At 38.9% G+C, this 22,544-nt stretch overlaps 1 protein-coding gene and 1 pseudogene across 4 annotated transcripts in view; one reads left to right on the top strand and one right to left on the bottom strand.

Annotated features, from left to right (window-relative positions):
- Positions 1–22,544, top strand: part of PLCH1 (phospholipase C eta 1) — a gene marked incomplete at its 5' end in the record, with an annotated part of 214,263 nt that overhangs the window by 57,502 nt on the left and 134,217 nt on the right. For 2 of the 3 annotated variants that reach the window (XM_080821573.1, XM_080821572.1), the window contains one exon: positions 367–409. The exons of the other annotated variant lie outside the window; for it this stretch is intronic. In XM_080821573.1, coding sequence (XP_080677699.1) covers positions 367–409 — 43 coding nt within the window. Of the gene's footprint in view, positions 1–366; positions 410–22,544 lie in introns of those variants that run through there. 3 annotated transcript variants of the gene reach the window in all.
- LOC308343027 (small ribosomal subunit protein uS17-like) lies at positions 4,949–5,412 on the bottom strand (annotated as a pseudogene). Its single transcript has one exon. The product of its transcript is annotated as a small ribosomal subunit protein uS17-like (transcript).

Raw genomic sequence — 22,544 nt, 5'->3', positions numbered from 1 at the left:
GAGGGTTTTAAGCCCTGCGCTAAGCATGCATGTCTCATACCCAAACTAGCCACAGCGCCTGCATTCCCACAATAGCGGCAGCCCTGAGCAGATGCTTCCAGTGCTCTTATCTGGCTGTGCTTTTCACTTTGGGACAAAGTTCTGTAATCATATCTCCCGGATTTATTTTCTCCACACCGTAAAGCCTGAATTGTGAAGATCGCATCATGCCATAAAGGGCAGCATGAGCCAAGTTCTTGGGGCTGCTGAGGATTTCTTTGCCTTTTTTTTTCTTCTCCTTTCTGGAGATGTGTATCAGAAAAAGGCTTTGCCTTTAGAGAGGAATTTGACTGCTCTTGCCAATAATGTGTAACAGTATTAAATTTAATGGCAGACCTTGAAGTGTATAAAAACTTAAGTCCAGAAAAAGGTAAGAGTCATACTACTAATTTTAAGGTAAGTGGAATGGTCCTAGTGAAAGATTGGATACATTTGTTATTTTATTTTATGTTTAGTTAAGTTTAAATATTTATTTGAACTCTTGACAGCCTATTTGAGATAGTCTGTTTCAGTCTGAGATAAAAAGGTAAAGTATTTTTGTTGAAGCGAAGTGGTTTTTGTTTTTTTTGGGTTTTTTTTTTTCCCCTGGCAAATGTAGACTTCTGTAACAGTAAAATTTTCAGGCTGGTGAATAGGAAGCTCATTGTAACGAAGTGGTCAGTGCCAAAACCACTGTATTCTCAGGTTGCAAGTCAAGGATGTAGATATGCTTCAATATTGTATGTGTCTGACACCTATGAACAGTGAGCTTTAATGTAAACATTTCAAGTCTTACTCAGTTTGAGTCATGAGTAACACTGTATTTTAACTTTCTGGACAGAATGTATTTGTATCAGTTAAAAAGAGTCATGTACGGGGAAAATAATTAGCTTTATAAAATGACACGGTATAAGTATTCAGCATAGATAAAATGGAGGCAGACTCCATGTATCATATTCTTAGAATCTGTCAGCTCCTGTAGCATGAGAGAAACATTTGAAAGTATGAGTGAGGAGATCAGAATTTAAATTACATGGAGATTGCTCTTGAATTATAAGAAATACTCCTGCCTGGTCAGACAGAATAAATGACATGTCAAGAAATGTCTTTCAAACTTGTCTTCCAACTGAAATTCGTCTGTCATTTCAGGTTATTCATGTGTGTCTACTCAGATGTAACTTTATCATGTCAGTGCTCCTTGTGAGAGCCTGTCTGGAGACTGTTGCTAGTTTATGGTATCAACTTCAATGTGTCATGTTCACGGTTCCAGCCTTGATGCCTGCTTTTTATTCAAAATATGAATTAGACCATGGATGAGATTTCCAGAGCACAGCTGAGTTTTCTAAGCCTGGGAAGGACCTTTTACATAGAAATAGGGTAGTATTTGGGAATTTGGATAACTCAATATGCAGTTTGTCAGAAGGATTTTCCATTTAGAGTTTTGTCTTAATATGTTTGGACACTCTCCTGTATGCTGAATGCAGGAGTAAGCTGAAATGCATAGCATACTATGAGGACTGTCTGGCTTTGCACATCACAGAAATAAGGATGAAAAGGACTTCCATTACTTTTACCATAAAAGTAATCTCTAAGATTGAATTAAAGTGAAACATTATGGCAATTTGAGTGAATTTTTCTAGTCATCTAAGCTTGTAAAATGGATGAATGTGAGGTGTCTTATTTCAGGGACGATGTTTTCACGTACAGATAGTCTTATCTTTTTTTCATGAGCATATATTTCATATTTTACTTATTTTTAATTATTTTAATGATTCATTTTGCTGAGTGAAAAATTTTCTGCACTGACTGCCCATATTGGCATTAATCTTAGTGGATGGCAAGACTATTTTTAAGGAAATCTTTCTTCTGCATTCTAGGACAGTTTTAAGTGAAATATCTTAAATTATACAGATAAGTTCCATTTCAGAATATAAAACTGATAGATTCTAATTTTCAACAAATCTGAATTGTATTTATTATTAAACAATGTTAGTGGAAGTGGTTTCAATTGATGGGTCTATAAAGTTGAAAAAAGGTTCATTCAGATCCAGAAAGACCAAAGAGAAGAAACCCAAGTTTTGATGGCATACCCCTAATCTTAAAACTGTATATTAAGTATAAAACTCAGTGGTTGCTCCTACATTGTGTATTTATACATTAACTTAGGAAAATATTATTAGTCTCAAATTTTGGTATAATGTACTAAGCCTCTGAGCTGGAAGTCATCTCAGTGTTTCTTACAACACTCAAAAATTGTAAGGTACTTGAACTGCAACATAAAAACAGCAGACAGAGGAAGCTTCAGGCATGTAAGGTGAATGTTTTTAGAATCTTGTTATGTCTATGAACCCCAGACTCCCTTTCAGCAATAAGAGCTAATACTAGTTCTTACTTCACAAGGTTGTTATAAGAATTACTGGTATAATGCCTCTGAAAGCATTTGGAAGATGGAAAGGCCCCAGAAATATAAGATGATCTAATTCTAGAAATAAGGGTAATGCACATTTCATCTACTTTAATTGAAGAGAAATTGTATTTGTTCTAGAGTGCAAATAAAAAATGTTGACCTAGAACCTTGGTAGCATCTGCTACTAATTTTCCCCTTGGCTTAGTATAACCTACATGACAGCAGTGTGCACACTGTGTATTGAATGTCCAATGCTGATGTCAGTGTAGGAATGAGTCCTAGATTTCTAGAGCAGAAAGAAATCATAGCCACCTTACTCTTTTAAGGAGAAAAAAATAGGCTACACATTTTTTTCTCTAAGGCATGAAATAGATTTTTGGCTGGAATTGAGCTCTCCAGTTCCCAGATCATGATGGCTGGACCTACTCTATTTAATCATACAGATTTTTGCTTTTAGGAGATGCTGAGCATTTTAGATATTTGTGATTTCTCTCTTTATGTCATTTGAATTCTTTGTACAAGGGAGGGGAAAATCGAGAGTTTCTCATGGAATACATAACTGTTAATAAATAATTGGTACAAAGATATGTTGAATGCTTTATATACCAAGTGCTAGTGGGGGACATGAAAAGTGAACAAAAGTATTAACCTTTTTTTCAGTAATTCATAGTGTAGTACAAGGACATGCTTCTATCATGTAATTTTGGTAGCACCATAATAGAGGAACATTCCAGTGGTAGCTTGAGTGTGGAGAAGTAAGCAAGGGATTTCTGGAGGTAATATTTGAGCTAAGCCTTGAGGAATAAGAAGGATTATATCTTGTAGATAAACAAGGATTGAAGATGAAGAAGTAGGCAAGGGCAGAGTGTCATAATAAAGACCTCATAATCCAGGCTAAGAAATTTGGACGTTATCTCTCCCTGCCCGCCCCCCCTCGCCCCACCTGAGGGAGAAGGTTTTAAGCTGGGGAGAGATTAATGTGATTTGAATTTCAGAAGGATCTCTGACAACAGTTTAGAGACTGGCGGGGGAGAGGTGAGACTAGTGCAAGGGACACTAGAAGGCTCTTGCAGTAAATAGGTAAGGGTACAGTGGTCTCAACTTTCTGAGCTTAGACCTTTCACGAGAAAATACTGGACTCTGTAGTTGACATTGGTGTCCTTTGCCCCAATCAAAGCTGCCCTAGAATTCACACTGCTTCTTCCTCTGTATGCATATTTTGTCCAATTACTGTCTTGCAATTGGAATATATTAGCTACAAGTAGGTAATTACCTGATGTGAAATTTAACATTTCTGCTCTTACTAAGTTTACAAACTCTTTTTATTAGACAGAATTTTGCCTGATTGTGAGTAGCTCTGTTTTTCTTTTTTTAAAAATTTTTATTTATTTATTTGAGAGAGCGAGAGAGAACACGGAGGTGGGAGAGGAAGAAGGAGGCTTCCCACCAAGCAGGGAGCCAGATGTGGGGCTTGATTCTAGGAACTTGGGATCATGACCTGAGCTGAAGGCAGACACTTAACTGAATGAGCCACCCAGGTGCCCCTCTTTTTTTCTTCTACAGAGAACGAGACATGTTTTCCCTAAGAAGCTCAGAGCACTCCAACTCAACCTTTTTTAGGTTATTAAGACATTGATTTGAATGTTGTCATGCTGCTTGTGTCATCAGTCTAAATATAACAGAGTAGGGAGGTCAGTGGCCATATCTTCGTATTTAATTTTGTTCAAAATTACTATTTCCCTATTTCATGAAGAAGGTGAAGCTCATGATACTGTGTACTTTATTCTCTTTCATAGATCAATTAGTCTAGTTCTGAATTACCTAGTAGAGTGAGTTCTTTATCATTGTTCTTATTCGGCTTTTCTTTTTCTTTTCGTCTTTTTTTTTTTCTTTTCATATATTTTCTGTTCTAGATAAATTTTAAAAATAGATTGGATAGTCTCCAAAGTAATTCTCTTTGGGTTTTTTTTTTTTTTAATTGGAATTGCACTGATTATGGAATAACTGAGGTGAATCACTAATTTTAAGACACTGAATTCTGCCTTTCAGGAACATAGTAGGACTCACTAAATTTTAAGTCTTTTTGTATGTCAGTAAAGATTTTGAAGTTTTTTTTTTGTTTGTTTGTTTTTTTGAGAGGGAGAGAGAGAGAGTGTGAGAGCATGAGTGGAGGGGAGGGGTGGAGGGAGAAGGAGAGAATCTTGAGCAGATTCCCTGCCGAGCATGGAGCCTGACGTGGGGCTCCACTCACGGCTTGCACCCAGGACCATGAAATCACAATCTGAACTGAAAGCAAGAGTTGGACTCTTAACCGGCTGAGCTACCCAGGTGTCCCTAGAGTTATTTTTCTTCATGTAAGTTGTCTACATTTCTTGTCAGGTTAATACTTGTGGTGGTTTTAGTTGGTGTTGTGAATAGATTTTTGTCAGTCACATTCTCTCTTTCCTTCCTTCCTTCCTTTTTTACAGGGAAAATAACTTTATTTTCTTTGGGGGTATGGGTAGATATCTAGTCTCAGATTTTCTAGAATTGCTTCTTCGCACCAGTGGGCTTCATGACCTTGAGCATGTTGAAACATCACAGTTTTGCTCAAGGGCCAGCACTTGCACACTGACAACGTTACCAACCTGGACATCCTTGAAGCAGCGGGATAGGCTCACAGACATGTTCTTGTGGTGTTTCTTGAAGGGGTTGTACTTTTGGATGTAGTGGAGGTAGTCTTGGTGGATGACAGTGGTCTTCCTCATCTTCATGTTGGTCACCACACCAGACAAAATCTGCCCTTGGATAGAGACATTACAAATAAAGGGGCATTTCTTGTCAATATACATGCCCTCCGTAGCCTCCTTGGGAATCTTGAAGCCCAGAGTGATATTTTTGTGGTATCACGGGAGCTTCTCCTTGCCAGTTTCTCCAGTTAGGACCCTCTTATTTAGAAAGATGGTCAGCTGCTTTTGGTAGGCACGCTCAGTCTGAATGTATGCCATTTTAAACACAGTAGTATAAAAGAACTAGTACAAGAAGTATGTTTTCTTCTCTTAACCCTCTCTACCTCTTTCCTAAATAAATGACTTTTAACTCTTTTACTAGCCTTTTTGTAGGGTTTTAGTTTTACTTTCATGTCTCTAAATGATGTATTTATACTACTCTGTTGATTTTTTAATTTTCGATATCATCTGTTGATTTCCTTCTATGGTAGATGAGGAATTAGCTCACCAGTAAAATCCCCACATCTCTTTCAGTTACTTTGTTAGTTGGCTATGTAACTTTAACAATTTCACTTACACTTTTTTCCTCTGCTCTGCCAAATAGAAATACTCTACCTAGTGACCATAGTACTCCCTTTACCCATCCTTTCTCTCATTTGTCCCTCCTTACTTCTCTCATATATAAACATTTTTTCATTCCTTTTCAGTATTCATTATTACTCCTTCCATGTTTCAATCACAGGTTGATTTTATTTATTCTTTTTTGCCAAGATTTTATGTATTTATTTGAGAGATGAGAGAGACAGCATGAGATGGGAGAGGGTCAGGGCGAGAAGCAGACTCCCTGCTGAGCAGGGAGCCTGATGTTGGACTTGACCCTGGGACTCCAGGATCAAGACCTGAGCCGAAGACAGTCACTTAACCAACTGAGCCACTGAGGCGACCCCAATCATAGGTTGTTTTTTTTTTTTAAGATTTCATTTATTTATTTGACACAGAGAGAGAGAAATCACAAGTAGGCAGAGAGGCAGGCAGAGGGAGTGGGGGAAGCAGGCTCTCTGCCGAGCAGAGAGCCCGATGCAGGACTCGATCCCAGGACGCTGAGATCATGAACTGAGCCGAAGGCAGAGGCTTAACCCACTGAGCCACTCAGGCGCCCCTCATAGGTTGATTTTAAAAGTTTACTATCAATAAGCAAAGTTTACATACTATGACTGCATGAAGTTATGTGATTGTGGCTACATAAATATTCACCAGAGCAAGTAATCACCTAATTTAATTTTTAATTGCTTAATTTTAGTTAAGGATACTGCTTCAGAACATGGTAACTGAGGAAAAGGGTAGATTCTGGAGATTTCTATACCAGATAATGACATTAAGCTTATTAGAAAAAAATCGAGTATCTAAAAGTCATTTTGACAACTAGCAATTTCACCATAACTCAGGGAGATGAATAAAGTTGTTATCTCCACTTTGGGGATGACGAATCTGAGGTACAGAGAAAAAAATAACTTGCCCTAGGTCATAGTGTAATTTTGCAATTGGTAGAGCTGACATCTGAGTACTGTTGGCTGACTTTGGAGCCTGAATTTGCAGTCATGTTCTCTCTTAGTGATGCTGTTACTTTCTTGGAGTTGGTAAGATACAGGGGCAAGAAACAATTGAGTGCCTTCTCTGTTAAAAAAAAAAAAAAATCATTACCATTTTTGTGGTTTAATTTCTTTTCTCTGCATATGGTGTTCCCTGGAGTAAATGGGCCTGCAGCTGAGGAAGAGCTCTGAGGTAGTTGACATAGGGCTTGGCATAGGGAAGCAGGGGCATAAGAATGGTTATAGGGTGGGACCAGATCTTGCAGGTTTTTAATATCCCCCTGAGGAGTTTGGGCTGCATCTAAGGAAGAAGGAAAGAAAACGACTACTTTGGAACTTTGGAGTTGATGGGTGATATAAAAGTAGTAGTTGAGGAAAAAAGAGTGCTTTTTTAAGAAAAATGTGGTATTTTTTTGGGAAAAAAAGAAGTACCATGAAGGACCGATAAGGGATCCTGCAATCTACCTGAGAAATTGGTTCAGGCATATCAAGGCCATGAACCCTAGTCATGGAGGTTTTCAGGAACGATCCATTACTATCTCTAATTACTTGTCAACAAAACAGAAGATATCATGAGTGACTTAGAGTTACTTCGGCTGTCTCTTTGAAAGAAGGTAAATGATTATTTCTATTGATCTGTTTATTATTTATTTTTAAAGATATTATTTATTTATTTGACAGAAAGAGACAGCGAGAGAGGGAACACAAGCAAGGCGAGCGGGAGAGGGAGAAGCAGACTCCCCGCTGAGCAGACAGCCCGATGTGGGTCTCGATCCCAGGACCCTGGATCATGACCTGAGCCCAAGGCAGACACTTAATGACTGAGCCACCCCGTACCCCCTTATTGATCTGTTTAAAGAGTAGGTTATGATTGTAGATGCATGCAGTATAAGGTTTTCATCTATTTCCTGCTTCTTAAAATCAGTGTCCATCTGGCCTGTTTTTCCAGGTAGGGTGTGAAAAGATAAACCTTGAAAGAATATGCTAGGGGGTCTGAGGTGCCCCTATCCCCAAGTACAGCTGTAAAATCAGAAGAGAAGGGACAAAATAAAAGACAGCTTTAAAAGACCGTTGTTTTGGGGCACCTGGGTGGCTCAGTGGGTTAAAGCCTCTGCCTTCAGCTCAGGTCATGATCCCAGGATCCTGGGATCGAGCCCCGCATCGGGCTCTCTGCTCAGCGGGAAGCCTGCTTCCCTTCCTCTCTCTCTGCCTGCCTCTCTGCCTACTTGTGATCTCTGTCTGTCAAATAAATAAATAAAAATCTTAAAAAAAAAAAAGACCGTTGTTTTACTCTGTCTTTTATAATTTCTCCTTGCACATGTCCCCTCTCATGTCCGTGTTCATTTATCATCATTTGCCCTTTTCCTCATTCTTTATTTTAAATGTCCAAAATTATATCTAATAACTGTTTTTAAAAAGACCAGGCAATACTGACTCATATTAAGTAACTAAGTAAAATTGTTCCTCGCCTTTCCCACTCCTTAGATTTCACCATAGTGGACACTTTCTTTGGCACGTGGACTTGGCGTCCTTCTAGGACTGTGTGTACATGTGTGTATGCAAATGTGGACAGGGACCGTGCCACGAGTGCAGGTTTCACAGGGAATTACACTTGTGGGTGAGGAAGAAGGACGGTGGAAAATGTAAATTGTGTGGGCTGAGTCACAATCTACCTTCCTGTTGCTACTTGTTCAGCCCCGGTTGGAAGATGAGACAGGACTTCAGCCTGGATCTAGGAACGAAATGCCTCTTATATTGTGAGCTACCTCTTGGTGGTAAGGTTTTAAGGTTAATTTCAGTCATTTTGTGCTTTCCTTATTTTCTGATTTTTGAAATTTACTCACTTTTCTCATGTCCTTATTGGTGTTTTGAAAAATGAGGCGGCCAGAAAATCCACTTAGAAAATGAGAGAAGGCAGGCACGGGGAACGTAATAAATAGGGATATACAAATTTTGGTGGGGGGGTGGGGAGGAAGAGGGACCATGTCTCAAGTTTCTTCTTTATCATTTAATTTTAATCTTATGTAAAGAATTTGACCAATCCTCTTCTCCCATTCTGATGCATAGTTATTCTGAACTTTATTTCATATTCTTTCACTATTCACTTACTTTTTCCTATCTCAAATGTATGCCTTTTGGGGCACTGGGTGGCTCAGTTGGTTAAGCGACTGCCTTCAGCTCAGGCCATGATCTCGGGGTCCTGGGATCGAGTCCTGCATCAGGCTCCCTGCTCAGTGGGGAGCCTGCTTCTCCTTCTTCCACTTCCCCTGCTTGTGCGCTCTCTCTCTCTGTCAAATAAATAACATCTTTAAAAAAAAAAACCCAAATAAAAAAACAAATGTGTGCCTTTTTTCCTGAAAAAGTGGTGAATGCAAGCAAGATTCACACAAGGGGACAGGAGAACAACAAAAGGAACGGAGAAAGGAGCTGTTCCATTCTCCCGACACTTGAGTTTCCTACTTTGCCCGCTCTGCGCACTCACGCTCACGCTTCTATTGGTTGTGATCTTTCCTCCTCAAAGTCTTCCTTTTTCTTTCCAGATTTCCTTGCCCTAGTTTTCTCATTTCCTTTCTCTTTTCACAGAAATAAGGTTTAGACTCAATTTGATTTATAAGACCACATGTGAGTCCATGAAGGTTAGAACCCATGGTTGGGTATTACCCTGGCTCTGATGTGTATCAGCTGTAAGACGCAGGAGCAGTTCCCTGCTCTTCTCTTTGGTCTAGGGAGTCTTCTTAAGATGCCTTCCATGATTTTTCTTGTTCTAAGTTCAGAGAAGTATCATTAAGAACAAACACAAAGCAACACAAATATTGGCAAAAGGCCTGCAGAGCACCAGAGAGCAACAAAGTGATGAAGTTCTGAAGTTGTCAGTGGTTAGTGCAAATAGTGTCTGCAGGCCTGCTAACATTCTCTTTCTATTCCTAGGTGGCGATCACCCTTACTTGTTTGTTTGTTTTAACGATTTTATTTATTTATTTAACAGAGAGAGAGATCACAAGTAGGCAGAGAGAAAGGCAGAGAGAGAGGGGGAAGCAGGTTCCCTGCTGAGTAGAGAACCTGATTCGGGGTTCGATCCCAGGACCTTGAGATCATGACCTGAGCCAAAGACAGAGTGGCGCCCCATCACCCTTATTTGAAGAGAGAGTACAGTTTTGATCACTGCAATTAAAGAAGGTAGTGGGGGAAAGCAAATAGTAACAGAATGGAAAATGGACTCTTTCTTTAGGAACAGGTCAAGTTTAAGAGGCTGGACATAACATTTCTTGATTGGACCATCCACTTTTATAATTCTGTGGCTTCTAACTATTGTTTTTTTTTTTCTTTTTAAAATTTCTTCTTTTGAGGTATATGTGTATTGGGGGAGGGGGGTTTCCATACCATTGCTTTTTTGTGCTTCTTCTTTATCCTGTACTCATGTATTATTGTCTTCCGGATACAATTTGAAGTTTACACTTCTTTGTTCAATTTCCTTAATTTCTCATTCACTTAATACTTAAGTTTATTTTCTTGTTTTTTATTCATATTGCTGGACTCTTTTCCCATTCTCACATGCAGCCTGTTCTCTTTTTTCTTTTCTTTTTTTTTAAGATTTTATTTATTTACTTGACAGGCAGAGATCACAAGTAGGCAGGGAAGCAGGCAGAGAGAGAGGAGGAAGCAGGCTCCCTGCTGAGCAGAGAGCTGGATGTGGGGCTCGATCCCAGGACTCTGGGGTCATGACCTGAGCCGAAGGCAGAGGCTTTAACCCACTGAGCCACCCAGGCACCCCTGTTCTCTTTTTTCTTAATCATTTCTTTGTTTCTTTGTATCCCCAATGAGAAAAAAATGACGCTAGTGTCAGGGAGAGCCCCAGAAGTTCTAATCTAGGACTTTTTTTAGTGCTGTGGTATAGTGCAGGGCAGGAGGACAGTTAAAGGATTTGAAGTAAAATAGCAGCAGGAAACAACCAAAAGTTCTAATAACAGCTTAGCTCTTTAGGTAATCACCTGGGTCAATTTCTCTGGTACTCATTTTCCTCATTTAAAAAAATATGGATTCTTTGCCTTTCAAAGAATTGTGAAGATTAATGAGATGAAGTGTGTGACAGGTCTTGTCCAATGGTTGGTACATATGCCCACTTATTTTAGTATCTGTGTTACATACACACACATTCACACCCCCCCCCCACACCCCTTTCTTTATCTCAGGATTGACAACCTGTATCAATTTTCTGTTTGTATTTTTCCTCTAACCCATTTGCCTAGCATAACCAAAACCAAAGTCAAGGATATGACAAAGGTGCGAAAGAAAAACTTAAGGAAGTAAGAAGTTAACATTTAAGTCCTTCGTTGATTTTAATTAGCAAGACAGCTTATTATTTAGAGTACATAAATGTGGAAACACATTTCCCACTCAATTCTGATAATCACAGCTTACCCACAATCCATATCCCTTGAGAATTAATATCTGATCATTTGTTCTAACTTCTTTCATGCTGGTTTTCAAATCCAGAATTTGCTTGGCTTCTAGTCACTTAGACTGTTGCATAAATTAAGCACACTGTCCCCTTACTAAATATAACTTCTCAGTGTTGTGGATTAGGATTTTCCACAGGCCAGAGAGGATATTTTAAAAAATATGAAGAAGAGGACCGAAAAATTTTTAATCGTGTTTTTAAAAATTAAAAGAATGAAATACAGTCATACGTGTGTGTGTGTCTGTGTGTCTGTGTGTTTTACCTTACCTGACAGGTAAAGGGTTAAAAAAAAAAAAAAACCACCAAAAAACCCCCAGATGATGTCTAGTGTCAGCAGAGGTATGTGAAAATGAGCACTTTTCTATACCACCAGTGGGAATTTGAGTTAATATTTCCGGATGGCAGTTTGACAGTAGGCAAATTCTTCAGCTCAGTGGCTTTACTTCCAGAAACTATGCCTATAAAAGTACTTGCACATTTGCACAAAGACATGGTGATAGGAATGTTTATGGCAGTATTTTTTTTTTTTTTGTAATGGCAGGAAAAGGTGAACAACCTAAATGTACACTAGTAGACAGTTTTTTCTTTTTCTTTTTTTTTTTTTTTAAAGATTTTATTTATTTATTTGACAGACAGAGATCACAAGTAGGCAGAGAGGCAGGCAGAGAGAGAGGAGAAAGCAGGCTCTCCACGGAGCAGAGAGCCCGATACGGGGCTCGATCCCAGGACCCTGGGATTATGACCCGAGCCGAAGGCAGAGGCTTTAACCCACTGAGCCACCCGGGCGCCCCGACAGTTTTTTCTTAATGCCTAAATACATGTGCATAAGGAAAGGTAAAGTAAGCTCAGAAGTTTATGCTTCGAACTAGTAATACCAGTTATCTTTGACTACAGGATTATGTGTAATTTTCTTCTTCATAATTCCTTGCACATTTGTAATTAGCATATATTCCATTGAGAAAAGATAAAGATCAAATCTACTTTAAGAAATATGGTTCTAAAAAAAAATCTAGTTCTATATTGAAAACATAGAACAGTCTTTTGCTGGCTCCCAGCTGTGCTCTGGTTAGCCCAGTGCTATCCTGAGACCCGTGAGGTGGTCTTACTGCTTTCAGCCTCTTCCTCTGGATGGGTGTGCTAACAGCAGGTCTCTTGCTCTTTCCAAGTCCCTTTTCCTCAGCGTTGCCCTTTCCCAGTCTTCGTCTTTGCTGCCTCTCCTTCCACTGCTTAGGTCGCAAACTTACCATCAAACATTCAGAACAATTTGTTCTTTCTTAAAGCCATCCTTTGTGTTTCTTGATAGATCCCTTGTCAGAAATAGGATCTCTTCCACCTCATGAGCCTGGTGAACTGTATTTCTAATACCTCTGCTGCATTAGTTGAGGCATACTAGCCATTGCAAAATGATTAAAGCTCTGTATCTTTAGGCCTTAATATACATCTCATGCTGCTTTCACAGGTGTTCCTGGATGAGTGGCTCTCTTCCAGGTGGTGATTCAGGGGCTCAGGCTCCTTCTGTCTTGTGGTTCTGCTCTTGTCAACATATGACTCACAAGGTTGCCTGAGGTGTGTCTCCTCTCCAGCCAACCAAAAGGGGAAAAGAAAATAGAGAATCATTTTTAATGCACAAGGCCTAAATTCTACTGGCCAGAACCTAAGCGCATGGCCAGACCTAACTGCAAAGGAGCCTGGGAAGTGTAGTCTTTGTGTGGAGGAAGAGGAAATAAGTTTTGATGAAAACATAGTAATTGGTGCCTTAATAGGCAGAAGCTCAACTCCTAGTTCCATGCCTAGCTGTGTAACGTCTTTAAATTCTTGAATTTATTCGAGGATTAGTTTTCTTATTCATAAAGTAAGCGCATTAAGACCCATCCACTACAAAGTGTTGGTATGAAGATTAAATTTTGAGTCATCCTTCATGAAATAGCTTCATAAACTTGGAGATGTTATGCAGATACAAGGAGGACACTTTCATGAACACAGATCTCACCATTGGGCTTTTTAAAAAAAAAAGTGTACCTGACCTGTAGATTAGACGAGGAACTGGCAAACTACAACCTGTGGGCCAAACCTGGCCAGCTGCCTATTTTTATAAATAAAGCTTTATTAGAACACAACCATGTTGCATAGTTTATGTATTTTCTGAGACTGCTTTTGCACTACATGCAGAATTGAATGAGTGCCAGAGAGACTGTATGGCCCACAAAACGCTACAGTGTTTACCATCTGTCTCTTTGCAATAGAAGTTTGCTAACCTTTGGACTATACTGTGAGTTTCTGAGGTATTATTCGTCTATATTTAGTAGTGTCTGAGATGTAGCATTTGCCTAGGGAGTCTTTTCTCGGGCCGAAAGCTCTTTTTAGAGCCCTGTAGTTCAGAATTTATGCAGTTGAAAGGCAATTCGTATAGGAAAGATACCTCTCCACTCGAGTGGATGAACACTGTAGGCTCCTTTGCACTCTGAATAGCCAAATAGCCAAGATCATTAGGCACCCTGAGTTCAGTCCCAGCTGAATCCCCTCTACTGTGCTGCCTTTGCCAGGTTCTTTTCTAAACATAAGCAAATGCCCTTTCTAGAACATCATCATAATTGCTACAGTCATCAAACTGTTTATAGTGCTCTGCTATTGAACTCATTATGTTTGGCAAATATTAAGTGAATGATTATTACAGGGAGTAAAAGGCAGAGTAATGGACAGTTGACTGAGAAAGGCTTTGATATGACAAGTGCACTGTCTCATTAGTGTTGGTTTCCACTTGTTCCATAGCCTGACTTTTGCTAGTTTGAAGACCCAACAGCCTGAACAATAGTGGTACAAACTTGATCTAGTAACTCTTCTCCTCTAATGATTGGTAAAGTAAGAGTTTCTATCAGCCAGTCAATACAGATTCAGCATTTAGCATATATAGTAAGTTAGATGACCGAGGGGAGGTTCGTCGTGCTAACATTTATTAATGCCCACTAGCAGTTACACATTGTGCATTGTACTAGGTGCCAAGGATGGTGGGATAAATAAGCGCATCATCCCTGCTTGAGGCCCATGAAGCTTAGCGAAAGAAGAGGTTGAAAGAATAGGCAGATCTCTTCTTACCTTTGACAAACAGAAAGGATTTTGCTGGGAGACACTTCTATAGGCATTAATATCTGTAGCAACCATTCCTTCAACTATGATAATGAGGAGGTTGAATAGTTTGGCTGATTTATGGAAAGGTAGGGGAGAGGGACAGAAGAGGAGAGAGAATAAGAGAACAAAAGATTTCAGCAGTTAGTGATAGAACTGGGTCAAGATTTACTTCTCCATGCATGTTCTTACGTACCCAAATCTAACCAAAGGCACTTGTCTAAATTGATAAAATTACATGTTACAAAAGAAGTGTTTTGCAGCTATGTTTAGTACACACATTTTTGTAGCTTTCTCTTTTGTCTTTTTGTTTGAAACAGTTAGATTTTAAAAAGGATGTAAAAAACACAAGGTATGTACTTAGAAAATCTTTGTAGAATTTAGCTATTGAAAATACCTGATCTGTTACTCTAAGAAATTTGCAGAACAGGGACAAGGTCTCATTCCACTTGGTATCCTTAGGAGAGACACAATGTCCTACATGGAGTCTAACTCAATCACTGTTTACTGATAAAATATTTGGAATTTTAGAATTGGAATGGAAGATTTAATACCCTTTTTGATTACAAAACAAAGGGAGAAAGAAATACATATACCTAGAAGGCAAAGATCAGTGAACGGTTCAGAGTTCTCACTGGGGCTGGGATATTTGGTTGCAATGCACCCTCTGTTTGGTCTGGCCTCCTACTTTGCCTCGACTCAGGCTTGTGATAAAAAAGCTTTTAGATGATGGCAGTCGTTCCTCTAATTCTTGTGACTGACCCCAACATAAGCTTGTCTAAGCAGTGCTTTCAAGATCTTATTGAATTACACAGGTGAGAAGACCCCCAGCTGGGATATGGAAGATGGCAGCTTCAATTTGGGTCAGTTGTTAGGCTTTCTCTACAAATTCTGCTGATTCACTAAGGGGAGCATCCTCCCCTTTTCTTCAACATGCCAATTCTTCATGTGGCATTATGTTTGAAAACCGTGGGCAGTTGGGGATTTGGGCTATATGGAATGTTCTGCAGAGCACATCAGACCTGTGTTACTTGGTAAATTTCATATGAAATTGAATTATCTACGAAGTCACCCTAAGGGAGCCCCTCATCCTGAGGTAACATAAGAAAAAGAAAATTGTCAATTTATTTTCCAACGACTGAATTTGTTTTTAAAAAGAAGGATGTTGATTTTCTTTTAATAATGTAAAATCCAAATGCGCAAAAGATGAGACAAAACTCTTGAGACTGATATGGGTAAACAGGTAGAAGGATTATTGTTGTCACCCACCTACACCACTCTCCTCCTGTTGTAGCTGAAATAATTTAGCTAAAGTTCAGGTACAGCTGAAGTAAGAGTACCTCTGATATTAGGATATTAGGAGAGAATATATGTTTTTCAGGGACAGAAACAGCACTGTTTTCCTTCATAAATCTCTACACCCGTTAGTATAGTGTTGTGTACATGACAGGTTTCTAGGAGCTATTAACTATTGAGAAGTCCTTATTGTATAAGACCTACTATTGCCGGCTGGATAGCCTTGGAGTTTTCTGCTGCAATCTCAATTTCAGATGCCTTTAGTTTCTGCAGCATTCTTAAGAATTTCAGAATTTGCTCTGAGAGTTAGCTTGGAGAGAGAATAGGTCAGTAAAAGTGGCTGTTGACTTCTGAAAAGAACATAGCTCCAACGTTGGGGTGTTCAGATGGTCACAAGTCTGCTGTTTTAGGAAAGTTTGACTTTTGATGGTGTTCAGCCTGTTTGGCCCTGAGGACCACGACACAGAGTGGGCAGAGCCTTCATAGTTCAGGTGCAGGTGCTTTCTCGAAACTTCCATGCATCCTTGAAAACATCTGGCTCCCCCATCCATGGATATAGATAATGAGTCTAAGAATTGCTTTCCATGTTAGGTAAATCACATAGTGGGCCCTTGGCATACCAGTGCCAAATGAAGCAGAAAGGTCTTTCTTCTAATGATTGAGTGATGTTTGAAAAAGTTTAGGTGTGAGTGAACATCTCACCCTTGGCAGATGCTCAGGAGCTATAAAGGAATATTCTGCAGTTTAGAGCCCCAGAAGCCTCCTTTGCCCTTCAGATATCCTCTGTTATCCTGATGGACTAGGAGCTTAAATGACCTGTACCCAGCATCCTTCCTGGTCTTCAGCTCTATTGCTTCTTCATATTTCGGAGAAACTGGGGAGGCTTGGCGTCCAGTGACTGGTGGGTGGTGATGGGCTCCACACGTTTCCAAATGGGATAGCTGGGGAGACGGTTTGGATTTTTGCCTTTCAATGTGGTACTGCCTCGTTGAGTTTTAACTCATGACAAGTGGATATGTTGATTCTGTGGTCTGCTGGGTAATTATGTGTTCTAAGTAAGATTAACTTCTTAATTACTTCTGAAGGAGAAGCTGTAATATTGAACTGTGATTGTTTTTGGCAGGCAGCCAGGGAGAAAGCACAATTAAATGTGTGACTACTTCTTTCCAACTATGAAAGGCATACCTCTAGGTAGGATTATTTAACCACTGGATCAAGGTAGACTGAAGTCATTGCATCAAAGATGAGTAGAGATTAAATGTAGAAAAAAACTTCTTTTATTTTTTATTTATTTATTTTTTTTAATTTATTTATTTGTTAGAGAGAGAGAGCGAGCGAGCACAGGCAGACAGAGTGGCAGGCAGAGGCAGAGGGAGAAGCAGGCTCCCCGCCGAGCAAGGAGCCCGATGTGGGACTTGATCCCAGGACGCTGGGATCATGACCTGAGCCGAAGGCAGCTGCTTAACCAACTGAGCCACCCAGGCGTCCCGAAAAAAACTTCTTTTAAATCAAGTTTTATTTTTTGAGGAGTAATTCTTTACTAAATTACTTTGTGCTTTACTGCTAGAGCTTAGGGAGTAAATAATGGGAAATGATTGGGAATATCTTTTCTTTTTCTCAAAAGTACAGTTTCAGATTTTATAATTCAATAAATATTTTTGAAATAACAGAAGGGAGGGAAAAAATTCTGTTTCCTGCCACTCTCCTAAGTTTTCTGGCTGGGGTCCTATAAGTTGGATGGATAAAAGGTAGAATAATAAGAAAAACATACACATTTTTAAATATGTTTTATATGACAAAGGAGCCTTCATAAGGCAATGAAGAGCTAAAGAAACAATTGAGCCTGAGTGTTTTTATACTAGGTTTGATGAAGAGTGAAAAATAAAAGTATTACGACAAAAGGGTATGAGCTAAGGGTAGTACACTGGGGGAAACGGCACTAGCTCCATGTTTGGATTTCTCCTGGCATCCCTGTCTTCACAGGTAAGGATGCACTTTATAAGGAGGTTTAGGATGGGCACCTCTTGCAAGAGAGTGTTGTGTATGACCTACTTCGGAGGAAGAGGAGGAAGTCAGAGAGTTCTTCCTGTACCTGCCATGTTAAATATTCAGTATGCCAAGGTGCCATATTTTGGGGTAGTGTATCCTGACCCCATTAATATTATTATTATTAAGTTAAATTGTGAGTTCTATTTCCTCTAATCCTTTACTTGTGCTAATCAGTACTCAGCTGAAGGGTGACCCTCTGCAAATCTCCAGAGGGCTCTCTCTAAGCACTTCTCTCTTCTCCTGTAACCTGTCGTATGAACTCTAGCTGCCTTGTTCTCATTGGACTCCCAACTTTGTCTTCTCAACTCAAGACCGTTGAACTATTCCTGGGGTCCCCCTTTCTAAGTCTCGAAAATCTCTCCAGACAGTAAGCTGAGGTAACCATTCAGTTCACTTCATGTGATTCCCAGCTCTTAGGGATTACTGTTCTTCATGGTCCAGGTTGGGGTGGGGTTCAAGACATGCTTCCCCAGAATATGGCACCTTGGCATGGTGAGTATTTTAAGCCAAAGGACTTAAGAAATGGCATGTACAGGAAGGACTTTCTGACTTTCGTCCTGCAGCAGGTCATAAAATCCTAGAAGGACATTATTTCTCAGCTTTATTGAGATATAATTGATTATATTACATTAATAAAACATTATATTACATTAATATAACATTGTGTAAGTTTGAAGTGTACAGTTTGTTTTCTTTAGCACACTGACACGTTGCAAAATGATTACTCCCCTGGAATTAGCTAACATCTCCACCATGTCACATAAGTACCATTTCCTTTTTGTGGCAAGAACATTTAAGATGTACTCTCCTCACAACTTTCAAGTATACAGAATAGTGTTGTCAACTATACTCACCATGCTGTATATTAGATCCTGAGACTTGATTCATCTTACAACTGGAAGTGTATACCTTTTACTAATATCTCCCTATTTCCATTCCTCAGCCTCTGGCGACCACCATTCTATTCTCTGTCTCTGCATTCAGCTTTTTAAAAATTCCGCATATAAGTGATAACGCTTGTCTTTCTCTGGTTTATTTCACTTAGCATAATGCCCTCAAGTTTCATTCATGTTGTGAATGGCAGGATTTTCCTTCTTTTTCATGCGTGAATAGTAAATATTCCATTGCAGTGTGTGTGTGTGTGTGTGTGCGCGCGCACACGTGCATGCGTGTGTGTATAAAACATCTTTATTATTGATGGACACTTAAGTTGTTTCCAGTATTGGCTGTTTTGAATAACATGTTAATGAACGTAGGAGTGCAGATATCTCTTTGAGACCCTGTTTTCATTTCCTTTGTATATATTCACGGAAATGAGATTGCTATCATATGGTAGTTCTATTTTGAATTTTTTGAGGAACCTCCATACTGTTTTCATAGTGGCTATGGGATTTACATTCCCACTAAAAGCACACAAAAGTTGCCCTTTTCCTTCATCCCTCCCAGCACTCGTTATTTCTCTTTGGTGATATCCGTTCTGTCAAGTGTAAAGTGATGCCCCATTGTGGTTTTCATTTGCATTTCTCTGATGGTTAGTGATCTCAAGCATCTTTTCATGTACTTGTTGGCCATTTGTATGTCATCTTTGGAAAAGTGTCTATTCAGGTCTTCAGCCCATTTTTCAATTAGATTGTTTGTTGTTGCTATTTGTTGTAAAAGTTCTTTATGTATTTTGAATATCAATCAGTTATCACATACTTGACTCACAGGTTTTTTTGTTTTTTGTTTTTTTCCATTCCTGAGGTTGTGCTTTCATTTTGTTGATTGTTTCTTTTTGCTGTGCAGAAACTTAGTCATTTGATGTAGTCCCACTTATTAATTTTTGCTTTTCCTGTTTTGCTTCTGGTATCCTATCCAAAAATATCATTCTGAAGACCAGTGTCATGGAGCCTTAACTCTATACTTTTTTTCTCGTTTAGGATTTCAGTCTTCATGTTTAAGTCTTTAATCCTTTTTGAATTAATTTTTGTCAGTGGTGTAAGACAGATCCAATGTCATTCTTCTGTGTGTGGTTATCCAGTTTTTTCACCATTTATTGAAGACACTCCCTTTCCCCATTGAGTAATCTTGGCTCCCTGTCTAATATTAGTTGAGTGTATATGCAATGGTTTATTTCTATGTTCTCAATTCTGTTGCATTAGTCTATGTGTCTGTTTATTTGACAGTACCATATTGTCTTGATTACTATAACTTTGTAGAGTAGTTTTAAATCAGGATGTGCGATTCCTCCAGGCTTGTTTTTTCTTTCTCAGTATCATTTTGGCTATTGATGGTCTTTCTGGGTCCATATGAATTTTAGGATTGGTTTTTCTTTTTTCTTCTTTTTGGGGAAGATTTTTATTTCGTAAGCAATCTCTGTACCCCGTGTGGGGCTTGAACTTATATCCCCAAGATCCAAAGTCATATGCTTTACCAGCTGAGCCAGCCAAGAACCCCAGGTGTTTTTTGTTTTTGTGAAAAATGGCATAGGAATTTTGGTACAGATTGCATTGGATCTATAGTGTGGTTGTATTAACAATTTTAATTTTTCCAATCCATGAACGTGGGATGTCTTTCCATTCATTTGTGCTGCCTTCAATTTCTTTCATCAGTCTTATAGTTTTCAGGGTACAGATCCTTTACCTCCTTGGTTAATTTTATTCCTAAGAATTTTACCTTTTTGAAGTGAGATTTTAATTTATTTATTTGACAGAGAGGGAGACAGCAAGAGAGGGAACACAAGCGGGAGGAGTGGGAGAGAAGCAGGCTTTCTGCTGAGCAGGGAGCCTAATGTGGGGGCTCAATCCTAGGACCCTGGGATCATGACCTGAGTCAAAAGCAGACACTTAATGACTGAGCCAATCAGGCGCCCTATTTTACTGTTTTTGGTGCAGTCATTGATGGGATTTAAAATAATCTTAAGTTGTTGTATTGTTGATGTCTAGAAATGCAACTAATTTCTGTAATTTGATTTTATGTCCTGCAACTTTACTGAATTTGTTGATTTGTTCTAATAGTTTTTGGTAGAGTCTTAGGATTTTCTTTATGTAAGATCCTGTCGTCTGCAAACAAACACAATTTTACTTCTTCCTTTCTGATTTGGATGTCTTTTATTTCTTTTTCTTCCCTGATTGCTCTATGACTTTCAGTACTATGTTGAATAGGAGTGGTGAAAGTGGGCACTTTTGTCTTACTTGCAGTCTTAGAGGAATAGCTTTAAACTTTTCACCATGGTGTATGATGTTGGTTGTGGGTTTGTCATATATGATCTTTCTTTTATTTGTTGTATACTCAACTTATTGAGTGTTTTTATCATGAAAGAATATTGTATTTTGTCAAATGCCTTTTCTGCATCTATTGAGATGATTATATGATTTTATCTTTCATTCTATTAATGTGATATATCAAATTCATTGATTTGTGTATGTTGAATCATCCTTGCATCTCGGGGATAAAACTGTTTATCCCTGATAACTGTTGAATTCTGTTACTAATAATTTGTTGAGGATTTTTGCCTCTGTATTCATCAGAAATATTGGTCTGTAGCTTTTTGTAATATCCTTTTCTAGCTTTTGTGTCAGGGTGTTGCTGGCCTTGTAAAATGAGTTTGGGAGGGTTCCCTAAAAAGGACTTTCTGACCTTCCCCTGAAGTAGGTCATAAAACCTCTCATGTGAGAGGTGCCTGTAAAGCCCGAGGACATCAGCATCTTTATCTCTGAAAATGAAGGGACACAGAGGAATCTGAGCAAACAGGCATTGCTAAGTTTTCCACAGTTGACTACACTTACCTCTTTGTCCTACAGTATCTTTCCATGAGTTTCCATTCCTCATCAAATCTAGCATGAAATCTCTCATGTTTAACTGTTTCTTTGGGTACTTACTTCCTTATGAAAGCCCCATGTTGTATAAAACTTACATTAAATACATTTGTATGTTTTTCTCCTGTTGATCTGAATTTTGTTACCAGGGTCTCAGTTGAGAACTTACTAGGGTAGGGGAAAAAGATACCCAAAGTCTTGAAAACCATTGTTTCATGTATCTTGTTGGTTTATTTTTTATCTTTCTAAAAAAGATTTTATTTAGGGACACCTGGGTGGCTCAGATGGTTAGACGTCTGCCTTTTGCTCAGGTCATGATCTTGGGTTCCTGGAATTGAGTCCTGCTTCTCCCTCTCCCTCTACTGCTCTGTTTGCTTGGGTTCTCTTGCTCTCTCTGTCAAATAAATAAGTAAAATCTTTAAAAAGGTTTTTAAAGATTTTACTTATTTATTTGACAGAGAGAGAACACAAACCGGGAAGAGGGGCAGAGGGTGAGGGAGAAGCAGAATCCCAACCCCACCCACTCCCCACTGAGCAGAGAGCCTGACTTAGGACCTTGGGATCATGACATGAGCTGAAAGCAGACACTTAACAGACTAAGTCACCCAGGCACCCTTGTTTGTTTATTTACTTGGTGTTTTACTCCATTTTGGTCAAAAGCAGAAATCTCTTTTCTGAACTATGCTTGCATGTTTATTTATTTTTTTTACTGAAGGATCAACTTGTCTAGCTGTAGAACCATTACATTTGTGTTTGTTTTTGTTTCCGGGATTTTCTTTCCCATTACATCTTCTAACTAGTTACTCTATGATTATTTGAAGGCCATTTAATTTTGTATGTTAATTTTATACTTTCTGATGTATTAAATTCTTTTAATTTTTATTTTTGATTATTGAGTTTTATGGATACACTGCTGTATAATCTACAAATAGACACCATTTTATTTCCCTTCTAATTGTCATGTCTTTGGTTTTTGCTTATCTGATTGCATTGGCTAATACCTTCTCTATTGTAATGTTTTATAGAGATAATGGACATCCTTGTTTCATTCCAGACTTTAACTGAATGATTTTAGTGTTTCCCCATTAAATAAGATTT

The sequence above is a fragment of the Martes martes genome, assembly GCF_963455335.1.
Source record: "Martes martes genome assembly, chromosome: 1".
NCBI classification, from domain to species: Eukaryota; Metazoa; Chordata; class Mammalia; order Carnivora; family Mustelidae; genus Martes; species Martes martes.
The sequence above is the reverse complement of the archived record's forward strand: the minus strand, read 5'-3'. Positions and strand labels throughout refer to the sequence as shown.